Source organism: Amphiprion ocellaris, chromosome 14 (assembly GCF_022539595.1).
Source record: "Amphiprion ocellaris isolate individual 3 ecotype Okinawa chromosome 14, ASM2253959v1, whole genome shotgun sequence".
Taxonomy (NCBI): domain Eukaryota; kingdom Metazoa; phylum Chordata; class Actinopteri; family Pomacentridae; genus Amphiprion; species Amphiprion ocellaris.
The window spans coordinates 34,588,832-34,601,839 of NC_072779.1; the positions used below are offsets into that span (position 1 = coordinate 34,588,832).

General features: G+C 40.2%; 2 protein-coding genes across 3 annotated transcripts; one reads left to right on the forward strand and one right to left on the reverse strand.

The window, feature by feature from the left end:
- Window positions 1-1,462: 1,462 nt before the first annotated feature.
- On the forward strand, window positions 1,463-4,417 carry LOC129350484 (olfactory receptor 52N4-like). Its single transcript, XM_055017043.1, has one exon. The coding sequence runs from the start codon at window positions 1,469-1,471 to the stop codon at window positions 2,441-2,443; it is 975 nt and encodes a 324-aa protein (XP_054873018.1). The 5' UTR covers window positions 1,463-1,468; the 3' UTR covers window positions 2,444-4,417.
- A 2,496-nt stretch (window positions 4,418-6,913) lies between these two features.
- LOC111586721 (olfactory receptor 2K2-like) lies at window positions 6,914-11,382 on the reverse strand. 2 transcript variants are annotated; one of them, XM_055017411.1, is made up of 4 exons: window positions 11,306-11,382; window positions 10,837-11,224; window positions 9,330-9,556; window positions 6,914-7,809 (listed from the first exon to the last, which is right to left on the reverse strand). In XM_055017411.1, exons 2-4 carry the CDS (start codon window positions 11,211-11,213, stop codon window positions 7,457-7,459), a joined length of 957 nt encoding a protein of 318 aa, XP_054873386.1. In that variant the 5' UTR covers window positions 11,214-11,224; window positions 11,306-11,382; the 3' UTR covers window positions 6,914-7,456. The 2 variants fall into 2 exon arrangements, with proteins under 2 accessions (XP_054873386.1, XP_054873385.1); XM_055017410.1 differs by having other exon boundaries at window positions 10,837-11,373.
- Between the last annotated feature and the right edge of the window lie 1,626 nt (window positions 11,383-13,008).

Below are 13,008 nucleotides of genomic sequence, written 5' to 3' on the forward strand. Positions count from 1 at the left end.
TTAAGAGATCAAGACACAAATCTACATAATCAGTTCAGTTTGTGCAGCTCTTATGTGGAAAAGAAAACTAAATTTAAATGTAACCAAAGAAGAGGAAAGGAGGTTCAGCTTAACTGGTCTTACTGGTGTGAACTGGTTTCATCCCAGTGGGAAACAACCCGACAGTCCTGATGAAGCAGCTTCATAATTCATCTAAACTCAAGAATATTTAACTCTCCTGTTGTCTTCATTTATGGGCACCAAAAAATATTGTTTCCTTGTCTGAAAAAATCCAAAAATTCAGCAAAAAAATTCCCCAAATTTCTGAAAATTTGCAAAACCTTCAAGAAGAAAATTCCAATAATTCCTTAAAAGTTTCCTTTAAAAGTTTTATTTTTAAAAAATCCCCCAAAATTTGGCAAGAAAATTCTTGTAAAAATTCTTTTAAAAATCCAACGAAATTCGCTGGATTTTGGTTAATTTTTATGGTGAATGTTCTTAAAGAAGCATTTTTTTAACATTTCTTTTTTTCCACCAAAAAATGTTGAAAAACTTCCCAAAAATGTTGAAAATGTGGAATTTTTCACTGTGAATATATATGTTTTTTCCCACATTTTCAAACTTTAAAAAGGGTCAATTTGACTTTGATTTTAGCCTTAATATTTAATTTTACTGAGTGTTTTATATAATATTGTTAACCTTAATATAACTTAGTAATTTCTTATTTCCCTGCTGGAAAACACCGGACATTGTTTAAAATCTGCTGTAATCATTTTAATTTCATCCTAATTGTGCCGCAGAAACAAAGTTTTAGGCTACACTACCCTTCAACAGTTTGGGGTCATCCAGACAATTCCATTTTATCCATGTACTAACATAACTGTACAAGGGATTTCTGATCATCAATGAGCCTTTCAACACCATTAGCTAACACAATGTAGCATTAGAACACAGGAGATATTCCATTAAAAATCAGCTGTTTCCAGCTATAATAGTCATTTACCACATTAACAATATCTACACTGGATTTATCATTCATTTAATGTTATCTTCATTGGAAAAATAAAGCTTTTCTTTCAAAAATAAGGACATTTCAGTCACCCAGATAGTTCAACAGGCTGAGTTGCTGACCTGTAAACAGGGTCCTGGGTTTGATTCCAGCTCACGGCTCTTTGCTGCAGGTCTTCTCCCTACTTTATTGTCTGCCTCTCTACTAACCTGTCTAATAAAGCCAAAAAAAAGGAGTGACCCCAAAGTTTTGAACAGTAGCGTCTGGCACCAAATCAAGCTTAAATCATCTCAGGAAAGTTCACATAGTCCCAGTAAGGTTGAAGATCCTGTAATATTATGAAGAGACACCTTTAAAACGGAGGAAGCAGAACCAGGCTCAGGGAGGACAGACATCTGCTTCGACCAGTCAGGGTGAAGCTGTTTTTGTAATTCTTTGTTCTTCTTTAACTTTCCATCTCCAGGATCCTCCAGCTGCAGCATGGACAACCAAACTTTCAACGCAGATATTATCCTCATCGAGGGGTTGAAGGTCAGCCCCGAGTCCTCTGTCACCACCTTCGTCCTCCTTCTCCTCATCTATGTCTTCATCATGGTGTCCAACGTGGGCCTGGTGGTTCTGATCTCCATGGAGAGGAGCCTCCATGAGCCCATGTACCTGCTCTTCTGCAACATGAGCGTCAACGACGTGTTCGGGGCATCGGCCATCATCCCTCGCCTGCTGGGTTACGTTTTCACCGCCTTCACTGAGCGCTACATCCGCTACGTCGACTGTGCCGTCCAGGCCTTCTGTGCCCACTTCCACGCCGGCACCTCCCATGCCGTGCTCATGGTCATGGCCTTCGACCGCTACGTGGCCATCTGCAACCCGCTGCGCTACACCAGCATCGTGACCAACAGGATGGTGGTGAAGCTGTCGGCTGGGGCCTGGACGGTGGCATTCCTTCTGGTCGTCGTCCTTCTGGGCCTCAGCATCCGGCTGACGCGCTGCAGACGGGTGATCCTCAACCCGTTCTGCGACAATGCCTCGCTGTTCAAGCTGTCCTGCCAGAACCTCCTCATCAACCACATCTACGGGCTCAGCAGCGCCGTGCTCCTCCTGGGCTCGTCACTCGGCAGCGTGACGCTCACCTACCTGAGGATCGCCATGGTCTGTCTGAGCAGCAAGAACAAGGTGCTGAACAGCAAAGCCCTGCAGACCTGTGCCACCCACCTGGCCGTCTACATCGTCATGCTGGTGTCGTCCTTCACCCCGATGATAATGCACCGGCGGCCTGAGTGGGCCGACAACGGGAAGGTGGCGTCCGTCATGTTCCATGTTGTTCCTCCAGCCCTGAACCCGCTCATCTACGGGCTGCAGTGCAAAGAGCTCAGGCAGAAGATCATCAGCGTGTTCCACAAGAACAAAGTCACGGGAGGTAAAAGCGTCGCGAAGGGACAAACTTTTCAGAAATGACTCATGAACCTGAACAAAAACATCGTCACTGACAAAACATCAAGACATCAACAGCTTCAGGTGTCGTTCCAAAGACTTTTATTTCAGACTTCAGTTTTATATGTTGCAAAAGTGTGAGGTTGGGATGTTCTGATCTAATGATCCAGTCCAGGTCAGCTAATAGCTAGTCTCTGCATTCCCTACTAGTACACACCTCAAGTACTTACAGAGCACCTGCTTGACAACTGAATAACTTTACAATGCTTTTAGAAAAAACTGCTTTCTGACTCCAGTCTGTTCCTTAATGTTCTGCAGGTGTTCGGGAACCTTGTAGTTCTGGTAGATTACTGTCTGAAATGTAGCATTAGAGGGTAAATGTAGTGTTAGAGGGTAAATGTAGTGTTAGAGGGTAAATGTAGTGTTATAGAGGGTAAATGTAGTGTTATAGAGGGTAAATATAGTGTTATAGAGGGTAAATGTAGTGTTTTAGAGGGTAAATGTAGTGTTAGAGATAAATGTAGTGTTAGAGGGTAAATGTAGTGTTATAGAGGGTAAATGTAGTGTTATAGAGGGTAAATGTAGTGTTTTAGAGGGTAAATGTAGTGTTAGAGATAAATGTAGTGTTAGAGGGTAAATGTAGTGTCAGAGGGTAAATGTAGTGTCAGAGGGTAAATGTAGTGTTAGAGGGTAAATGTAGTGTTAGAGGGTAAATGTAGTGTTGTAGAGGGTAAATGTAGTGTTATAGAGGGTAAATGTAGTGTTAGAAATAAATGTAGTGTTAGAGGGTAAATGTAGTATCAGAGGGTAAATGTAGTGTTATAGAGGGTAAATGTAGTGTTAGAGGGTAAATGTAGTGTTATAGAGGGTAAATGTAGTGTTAGAGACAAATGTAGTGTGAGAGGGTAAATGTAGTGTTACATGATAGGATGTACTCAGGCTCCAAAAGATGTAGAAAACCTGTTTTCTCTCCATGATGTCAGTAGATGTAGATCAGCTGTAGTTCCTGGTTGTTCCACCAGGTGAAGCCTCTTCCTGTTTACTACTGTAGAGACCAGAAGAGGCTTTAGTTTCAGGACTCTTGTTTTTCATACTAGTGCCAGCCACTGAATTGGATGTATGAGTGGATTCCACCCAAAATACTACGTTCTGTCCGAGTACTAATTGTGTAATTAGACCATAATCAGCTAAAATAACAACGGAATCATACTGTAGCCTTAGTAGACACTAGATCTTAGATGTATGGAAGATTGGACGGTGGTGAGACATGACCCTGGATTCACCTTCTTTACTCAGGCTGTGGCTGTTGTCCATCACGGTCAGAAATTCAGTCTTTGCTTCAATTTGTGTTACTAGCACAGTTATCCAATTCAGTAGGTGGCGCTGTTGCAAACAGCAAAGGTCTTAAAACCTCCTCTGCTGCAGACATGTTAGTTATCTGAGGATACCACTCATGTTGGCTAGCAGAGAGCATTGTGAGACATTTACTAGCAGTGGGCACCATGACAAAGACTTCTGAGGAGGTTAATGATCTTGAACCACAGCTGCTTCAGGCAGAGATCCTGATCTTTAGGATTGGATCAGGACATCCCTAGAGTGAGATTTTTGCAGGACTGTGAAGGCAAAAAGAAAACCTTTCTTATTTTTTTCCCTATTTTTCTGTTATTTTTAAAATGTATTTGTTTGTGTGTAATATTCCACATAGAGTTCAGCTGAAAGAAACTTGTTTTGCTGCAGGAAATACATAATTGTGTTCAGTTGAAACATCTGTTCTTCCACAAGTATTAAACTTTACGCTGCACACTTGAATAAAAGTGTAATTTGAAAGTTGTTTTTTACATTACTATTGGACTTTTTACCACTTTATCTGAAGATAGTTTATCTAAGTAATTTGCTTTTGTTAAAAAAAAAATAAATGTTAAAAGTGTCAGAAATATTTACTTTAGTTTGAATTCTGATGAGGTCTTTAGACTGTGCAACGCTCGTCTTCTGTTCGTGGTTTACTTATATATTTGCTCACCGAATTAATTGCTTCATTTTGTGATTTTTCATTGTTAACTTAAATTGATGATAATACAACAACTCTAACTTTCTTATGACTTTGTATGTCTTTATTTTAATGTCAAATTTGTTGTTTTCACTGAAATGAAACCACAGAGAAGCTTGTTTTTGGCAACAACTCAGAGAATCTGAAATGTCTGTCAAAGAAATGCAACGGAGAAGAAGGAAAAAGCAGCAAAAACTGGAAATATTCAAATATAAACACCTCAGAATTTAAATAGTTTCTTAAAGGTGATAAAAAACAGTGACTTACAACTACAAAGCAAACAAGGAAATTATGCAGAACGTTTTCAAGAAATAAGTTGGAAAATGAAGCATCAACATATAAATTCAACAAACTTTTAAATAAAAATATGTCTCTTTTAGATTTTTTATGATCTTTAGATTAAAAGCACCAGATGACACTTTTAAACATTTTTCATTAATAACTTGTAGTGAGATTTAATCCTTCCAACTATGATTAGCACCAGGTTGCGTCACACTTTCTCCACAATATTCTTTAATTTGCAGCTAATTTATTAGGACATTTTGGGAAAAGTTGTCAAAAAACGAGCTGTAAAAGAGAGTTGACACATTAGTTAAATAAAAGTTATTCACACTGTCGGTTTAAACCTTTTTAATGACATTAACACTGAAAATATCTGGAAATGAAAATAAAACTCAAAATATTATTTTGTTCAAGTACGAGGACGTCCTTTTAGAATTTAATTTGTCAAACACTGTTGGATATATTTTGTAATTTACAGTTCACTAACAGCTAATTTGTTTGAAGATTAACTTGAAGAAATTAGCTGGAAATCAAAGTCTGTCCTGGTGCCTGTTGTCACTCGTCCACAACAGTCAAAATCCAGACAAAGAAACAGCCAAAGAACATAAAAATGTTTTCTGGTTTCCATTTAAACATTTGCGAGGGCCGATTCTATGCATCTTTTCTCAGGTAAACCCTTGTTTTTGGGGCTTCTCTTGTTTTAGGGGTTTCCTAAGCATTTACACAGGGATAAGCACTTGTCTATGTGGGGTTTCTATGCTGGAAACTGGTGGATTGCTCCCTCTGGTTTGGGAGGAGTTGCTTCCCCAAGCGACGGAGTTCAGGTATCTCGGGATCTTGTTCATGAGTGATGGGAAAATGGAAAATGAGATGGACAGGAGGATTGGTGCAGCAGCAACAGTAATGCAGGTGTTGTACCGAACTGTCGTGGTGAATCTACCATCCATCTACGTTCCAACCCTCACCTATAATCATGAGCTCTGGGTAGTGACCCAAAGAATGAGATCGTGGATCCAAGCGGCTGAAATGAGCTTCCTCTGTAGGGTGGCTGGGCTCAGCCTTAGAGATAGGGGGAGAAGCTCAGACATCTGGAGGGAGCTCGGAGTATAGCTGCTGATCCTTCACCTCTAAAGGAACCAGTTGAGGTGGTTTGGACATCTGATTCAGATCCTCCAGGGAGACTTCCTTTGGAGGTTTTCTGAACACATCTGTCTGGGAGGAGACCCCGGGGCAGACCCAGAACCCTCTGGAGAGATTATATATCTCATCTGGCCTGGGAACGCCTCGGGATCCTCCAGGAAGAGCTGGAAAACATCCCTGGAGGGAGGGATGTATGGAATGACCTGCTTCATCTGCTGCCTCCAGGTCCCCACCCTGGATAAGTGGAAGAAAATGGATGATGGATGGGTTTCTATCCATTATTGAGGCAACCAGTGGTTTTTGGGTTTCTTGTGTATTCTTGCTGGGTTAACCCATTGTTTTTATGGTTACTTATGGATCTTTGCAGGTGCAACCCTTTGTTTTGGGGGTTTCCTGTGTGTTTTTGCAAAGGCAACCACCTACTTGTGTGGTTTCATGTCCATTTTTGCAGGGCCAACCTCTTGGTTTGGGGTTTACTCTACTGTTTTTCTGGGCTTGAACTGATTTTGCAGATCTCAACTATTTCCAACATTTTATTCAAACTGACTAAAGATAATGATCTAAGGTATCAGTAACTTCTAGCCTTTAGATTAATTTTCTCGTTGCCTGATAAATGGCTTCAACTGTTCACTCACCAATACCTCAGGATAACGACTAGCCTAGCATTGCCAGTGGTTAGCATATGGATACTAGTCATTAGACTTGGAATGATAGCGGCTAACCTAGGGCTTCTGTTTGCTAGCCTAGTGTTGCTAATCGATGCCCTCTAGATGCTAGTCTAGGTATGTTTTTGACTAACCCAGGGACTCTGTTCGCTAGCCTCAGGATGCTGGTGATCGGTTAGAGTTGCTGGGGACTGACCTGGGAATGGTAGTCATTAACTTAGAAATGTTATTGTCCAGTTTTACCTGAAGTAGCTTCAGACTTCTAGCTTTATTATTAATGTTTTTCATAACCTCATTGGTGTCACCTTCAGCTGAGAACTTCCAATGATGTCGCTGAATGTCGGTTCAGCTGGTGGAGGTTCTTATTAGTGAACATCAGAACAAAAACACTCATATTCAAAACCATAATCACAATATGGGAAAGAAGCAACAAGAAAAAGACTAGACATGTAGATTCTTGGTGACCTTTAACTCTTCCATCTGCAGAGAGAAGCTGTTGTTGGTGTAGTTTTCCATCAGCACAACAAATATGATGATAATATGACAGAACAACAGCAAACTATCAGATAAAAATGAAGCTGCAAAGTTAAGCATCTATTTGTTTTTTTTTTAAACAATTAGAAACTATGAGAATAAATTTTTCCAAGCAGCTTTAGGTTTCAGTTTGGTCAGCACAGAAGATCTTCTCTTTTTTAGATGTTATTTTACCATCAGGGTTATGAGCTTTAGAAATTGTGTGCTGGAACATCAAGGAGTCAGTCGGATGGTCCTCGAAACTGTCAACAAGCAGCAACATTCCGCAACAATCTTATTTTTACTGGTGAAAACAACCAAAACTTTCTGTGTTCTATGTACATACAGTCATGTTAAATGGTAAAACGTCTTTTCTCGGGATATAATCATTTAAAGACGCTGCCAGCTGATGGTTAAATGCTTAACGATGCTGCTGCGTAGCTCCTTACTGACCAGTCCGTAGATGATGGGGTTAATGATCGGGGGAACAATGAAGAACATGATGCTGAAGAACTTCTTTAAGTTCGGGGAAACCGATGGGAACCTGTAGCTCAAGATTATGATCACTGAGGCGATTTCATAGAGCAGGTAGATGACGAGGTGAGACCCACACGTCTGGAAGACTTTACTGCGAACATTGCTGTCAGTTTGGCCTTGTTTCAAAGACGCTTGTAGAATTCGGATGTAGGAGAACGCGATGATGAGGAAGATCCCTGTGCTCACAGTCCAGGTCATGGACAGACCTATAGAACCATAAAAACACAACTATCAGTCAACGTACTTCACCTAAAGACACCAATTATCAGACCCAGACACTGTAAAAACCTCAGATTTTCAGCTTTTGTGAGGTTCTGAAAGGAAAAGTGACCAAGTATCAGTAAAAAAAAGTGATTTTGATAAAATCACTTATGCAACTTTCCTTTATCAACAGTTTGAATTCTGTGTATATATATATATATATATATATATATATATATATATATATATATATATATATATATATATATATATATATATATATATATATACATATAGCAATAAAATAATATATTGCTCCCTTGTCAGCGTATTTTTTTTCAGGCTGAACTGCAGGCAGTGTTTCCACAGAGAGACTGAGAGGAAAATCAAAATTACTGGATCAATAAACTAAATGCAGCAAGACTCAGAAACAGTGAACAGAGGAGCAGGTTGTTGGAGATCCATTTAGCATGGTGAAACATCTTTCTACAGATGATGAGCAGAGGAGGGAGGAAAAGTCTGTAGAAGAAACATGGAGATATTCATACTGAACGTGACCAAAATATGTCCAAAATCACTTAAAGTTTGTCTAAAATGACTGAGAAAAATGGTTAAAATTTCTCCAAAATAACTGAAAAATTTCTAAAATCACACCAACTTGTCTGAATGCCTGAAAAAATATCTGCAATGACTGAAAATTAGTTAAAAAGACTAAAACCCAAAAGGACTGTCCAAAATGATTAAAATAGTCTAAAATGGCTTCATAATTTGGTCAAAGGTGACTTAAATTTATAAAAATGATTGAAAAACGTTTCCAAAATTTGTCAAACATGACTGAAACCTGGAAATTTGCACAAAATGTTGGAGACAGTTGGTCAAGAATGGCTCAAATTTCTCCAAAATTACTGAAGAATTGTCCAAAATGACTTAAACTTCTCTGAATGTGCGAAAAATGCGACTTTGAAAAAGCGAATTTGTTGAAAGAATTTTCCAAACAGACTCAAAATTTGTCAGTGACTAAAATCTGTCCAAAATTATTGAGAATTTTGTCTAAAATGGCTCATATTTCTCCAAACTAAATGAAAATTTTAACAAATTGTCTAAATTCCTAGAAAAAAAAATCTTCAAAATAAGCTCAAAATTTGTCCAAAATGATCATGGAAGTAAAATCTCTCTGCTCGGTGCAAACACTGCCTGCAGCTCAGCCGAATTTACCAACCATCCTCCAGTTACAACACAAACTGAGCAATGTACCTTCAATGAATGCTTCCTCACTGCAGTGCATCACTGTGTGGACTGTATATAGAGGAGGAAACACAGTAAATACCTCTCGATTTCACAGCTAAATATGATTTGATGTGAACAAATGGTGGGGGAATAAAAGCACATAAATCTGCAGAGTTATGCTCAGAACACAAACTAGTGGTGTGGTGAACTTCTGCAGCTTTTGTCCTTCTGCTGGTGGAAAAACAAAGCAGAGTACATGTAAAGAAACAAGGATTGTGGCTGAAAGAATCGCCCTCACCGTAGATGTTGTTGACGGTGGTGGGCGTGCAGGCCAGGCTCAGGATGGAGCGGTTGCTGCAGTAGACGTGGCGGATGGTTCGGCCGCACAGCGGGACGTTGGCGTGGAAGGCGAAGAGCACGGCGATGAGCAGCAGCGCCACCAGCCAGGCCAGAGCGCAGCAGCAGTGCAGCCGAGCCGAGGTCATGATGGCGTGATACCTGAGCGGCTCGCACACCGCAATGTACCTGTACGACGACAAAACCCCCTCCACTCAAAGACAGACTCACATCTGAGCTTCTAAAACTGCTGCTCTGGTCGCTCACTTTTAGGATTTACTCACAAAAATATAAACCCAAGTCTGCACAGTTTAACCGTGGCTATTTGATCTGATAAAACCTGTTTAATTTGTGCACAAAGTTAAGAATTCTTTACGAATAAAAGCCCCAAATTATGAAAAATATACAAAAAAGCCAGAGAAGAGAGAAAAACACGCAGACTGGAAATTTGGACAACATGCAGTGAAGTTATTTCAAAGACCAGTGAATAAACAGCAGCACCACAAACAATCTAGTCTGACAGTAAAATACATGTCTTTAGTTCAAAATTAACCATAATATTAATAATAATAATAATAATAATAATAATAATAATAATAATAATAATAATAATAATAATAATAATAATAAATTTTATTTATAAAGCGCTTTACAAGTAACTCAAAGACGCTGAATACTCACTAAAACTGTTAATGCTGTTGGATCTTAGCCTTAAGTTTAGCAGAATTATGTAAATATCCCTTAACTAATAACACCAAATGGTCTTAGCTATAATAATAAATTGGTTCTTTCAATCTTCACAACAAATCAAGCTAAATGTATTTATAAAGCACATTTAAAACGACCAAAGTGCTGCACAGGCAATCAGACGAGCAGCAACACAATCACATGCAAACAAAGTGGTGTAAAATACAGAAACAGGCAAGAAAAAAGACCTGTTCCTAAAATAAGATAAATATAAAATATTAAATTATTAACATTAAGACCAACTAAAAACAACTGAAAGATTTTTCCTAAAAATATCAGTGGCGGTAGCACATTTAAAAGAGAAAACCTTTGGATGATAATACTGTTTACAGGCAAGTAACATTTTAGTAAAGTGTAAGTTACTCAGTTAAATTCTCACCCTGACTGACACTAACTAAAAATGTAGTCTTTTGAACTTTTTACTGTTATTTCGGATTTTCTCTGTTATGTTAAATCACCAAAAAAATGAATTAATGTAGATGTTAACTGTACAAAACATCAAAAATCTGTATCAGTAATTTGTTCTTTCACAGCATGTGACCATAAAATGAATGAATGTCAGAGTACAGTCACATTTTCAATTTTTCACATTAGCTGCTATATTTTAAATTGTCAGATTAATGCATAGTGGCAGCCACATTCTTTTCTTACTGGTGCAGCAGCTGATTTAAATGCTCTAAATAAAAATCTTCAAAACAAAAACACGGCTCTCCGGATGTCACCTGTCGTAGGCCATTGCACCCAGAATCGTCTGCGCCGCGACGCCGTAGGTGTGCACGGAGAACGCCTGGGCGATGGCGGGGTAGTAGGCGATCCTCTTCTGCCCCGTCAGGAAGTGCACCATGAGCCGGGGCAGCACCGCCGTGGCCCCCAGCAGGTCGCACAGCACCAGGTTGCACACCATCACGAACATGGGTCTGTGCAGGTTCTTGTCCAGGACGATGATGCTCACCACCAGGCCGTTGCCCAGCAGAACCGCCACGTAGCTGAGCAGCGCTAGGACGAACAGCAACGAGTCGTAACCCGGCGGCACGAAGAAGCCCTCCAGCTCGAACACGACGGGATGCTGGAGAGGAACCGCCACCGTCAGGTTCTCCATCCACAGCAGCTCTGCACAAGACAAGAACATCAAACTGTCCACAAGGCGTCAGGAACAGCGATGACAACCCTAACCCAGAGCTCAGATCATACCTGCAGGACAAATATTAAACAGGAGGTTCTCTACTGTTGCTTCTCCTGTCTTCACCTCAGAGCGATGATGCTGCTCTGACCTGTTGAGGAAAGAGTGTCGCTCTTTAAATCATTTCACTTTGTTGACTGGAAGGTCTCAGATGCCTTCATCCCTTCCCACAGTCGACTTTACCATCGCAACATGAACCCTGTGTGATGCCAGCTACACACTCACTGGGAATTCGTCATACAAAACTGAATCAGGTTTTAGACACAAAGCTTTCCATCCGATTTTTAGAATATTTCTTATAGTAATGACCTGAGTTTATTCAAGCCGGCACTAGTGGAGCAACAAAAGTCTTAATTTTACACTTTTGTGGTTTTGTTTTGTATTGTTGTGGTTGATGTTTGTCTCTGTTGTCGTTTTGCATCTCTTTGTGGTTGGTTTGTGCCCCTTTGTAGCTAGAAAGGTTGAGTTTCCTCGGACGCCTGCAACAATTTTCCGCCACAATTCACGATTGTTCATTGTAACAGTGAGATCCTCCACAGTCAATCCAGTATCGTCGGTTCGTTGGTTTACATAAATACGTGAGTTTGACTGACAAGCTCTCATTTGTCGTTCCAGCAGTGACCTGTGAACCGTAATCTTTGTTGTCTGATAACAGTTGAAACTGGGGGAAGTTTTCCACAGTCGTTCTTAATAGAATAGAATAAAAAGCAATGATTTATATTGTGGGCTGTACAGTGGCGTGGTGGTTAGCACTGTTGCCTTGCAGTTAGAAGATCCCCGGTTTGCGTCCTGGCCTTCCTGGGATCTTTCTGCATGGAGTTTCCATGTTCTTCTTGTGCATGAGTGGGTTTTCTCCAGGTTCTCAGGCTTCCTCCCACAATCCAAAAACATGCTCAGGTTAACTAGTGATTCTAAATTGTCTGTAGGTGTGAATGTGATTGTTTGTGTAGGCCTGTGATAGACTGTTACCTGTCCAGGTGTCCCCTGCCTTTACACTAAAGCATGGATTATGCGTCACAAATGCGACGTGTGGAATCAGCAACTGCAGGGAGCAGTGTATCGTAAACACACATCTACCACAGTACTAAACTAGAGGAGAAGAAGTTTACACCACTGAAGTTGCTTTTACAGATAGAAAGAATGGAGTTTAGCTGTGGTCACCAGAGCTATTTTATAGCTGCAAATGGTCAATGACTGTTTGTGGACATCGATCCAATGATGAAAAATAATTGTGGGTCAGCAAGATTTATTATTGATTCTTACGGTGATCTCTGTGTGATGAATCGTAGAAATGACTGTATTTCTGAACTTCTGCTGCTTGGACCTCCTGTTCTTTCGGCATGTTTTCTACCCGTCTCCATCCACGTTGTTAGAAAATTTTGTTGATGTGCGACGCGGAGATTGTCTGCTTGATGAAAACCATGCAAGGGGGTGTGGCTGCTAAAATGATGTAATTTGTCTGCATGGAGCCACAGGGAGCTTGCGGACATGTCAAGCATAAAACAGGCTAGTCAGCTGGGATAAGCTCTAGACCCCCCCCCCACGACCCTAATGAGAGTAGTGTATAGATAATGGATGGATTTATATTGTCATTACACATTGTGAAATGAAATTACTCAATAATCCTGTCAGTGCATTATAAATAAAAACACTATGCATTGGGTAGCAGCTACGTTGCTAGCAGGGGCTGTGGTCTAGACAGTGTGAGTGTTTA

Excerpts from the sequence above, each read along its gene's own strand:
- LOC111586721 (XM_055017410.1), bottom strand. The coding sequence starts at position 11,243 with ATGTTCTTGTCTTGTGCAGAGCTGCTGTGGATGGAGAACCTGACGGTG. Across the intron at positions 9,557-10,836 it reads GGTGCAATGGCCTACGACAG|GTACATTGCGGTGTGCGAGC; the intron begins GTGACATCCGGA and ends GTCGTCGTACAG. Across the intron at positions 7,810-9,329 it reads CACCGTCAACAACATCTACG|GTCTGTCCATGACCTGGACT; the intron begins GTGAGGGCGATT and ends ATGGTTCTATAG.
- LOC129350484 (XM_055017043.1), top strand. The coding sequence starts at position 1,469 with ATGGACAACCAAACTTTCAACGCAGATATTATCCTCATCGAGGGGTTG.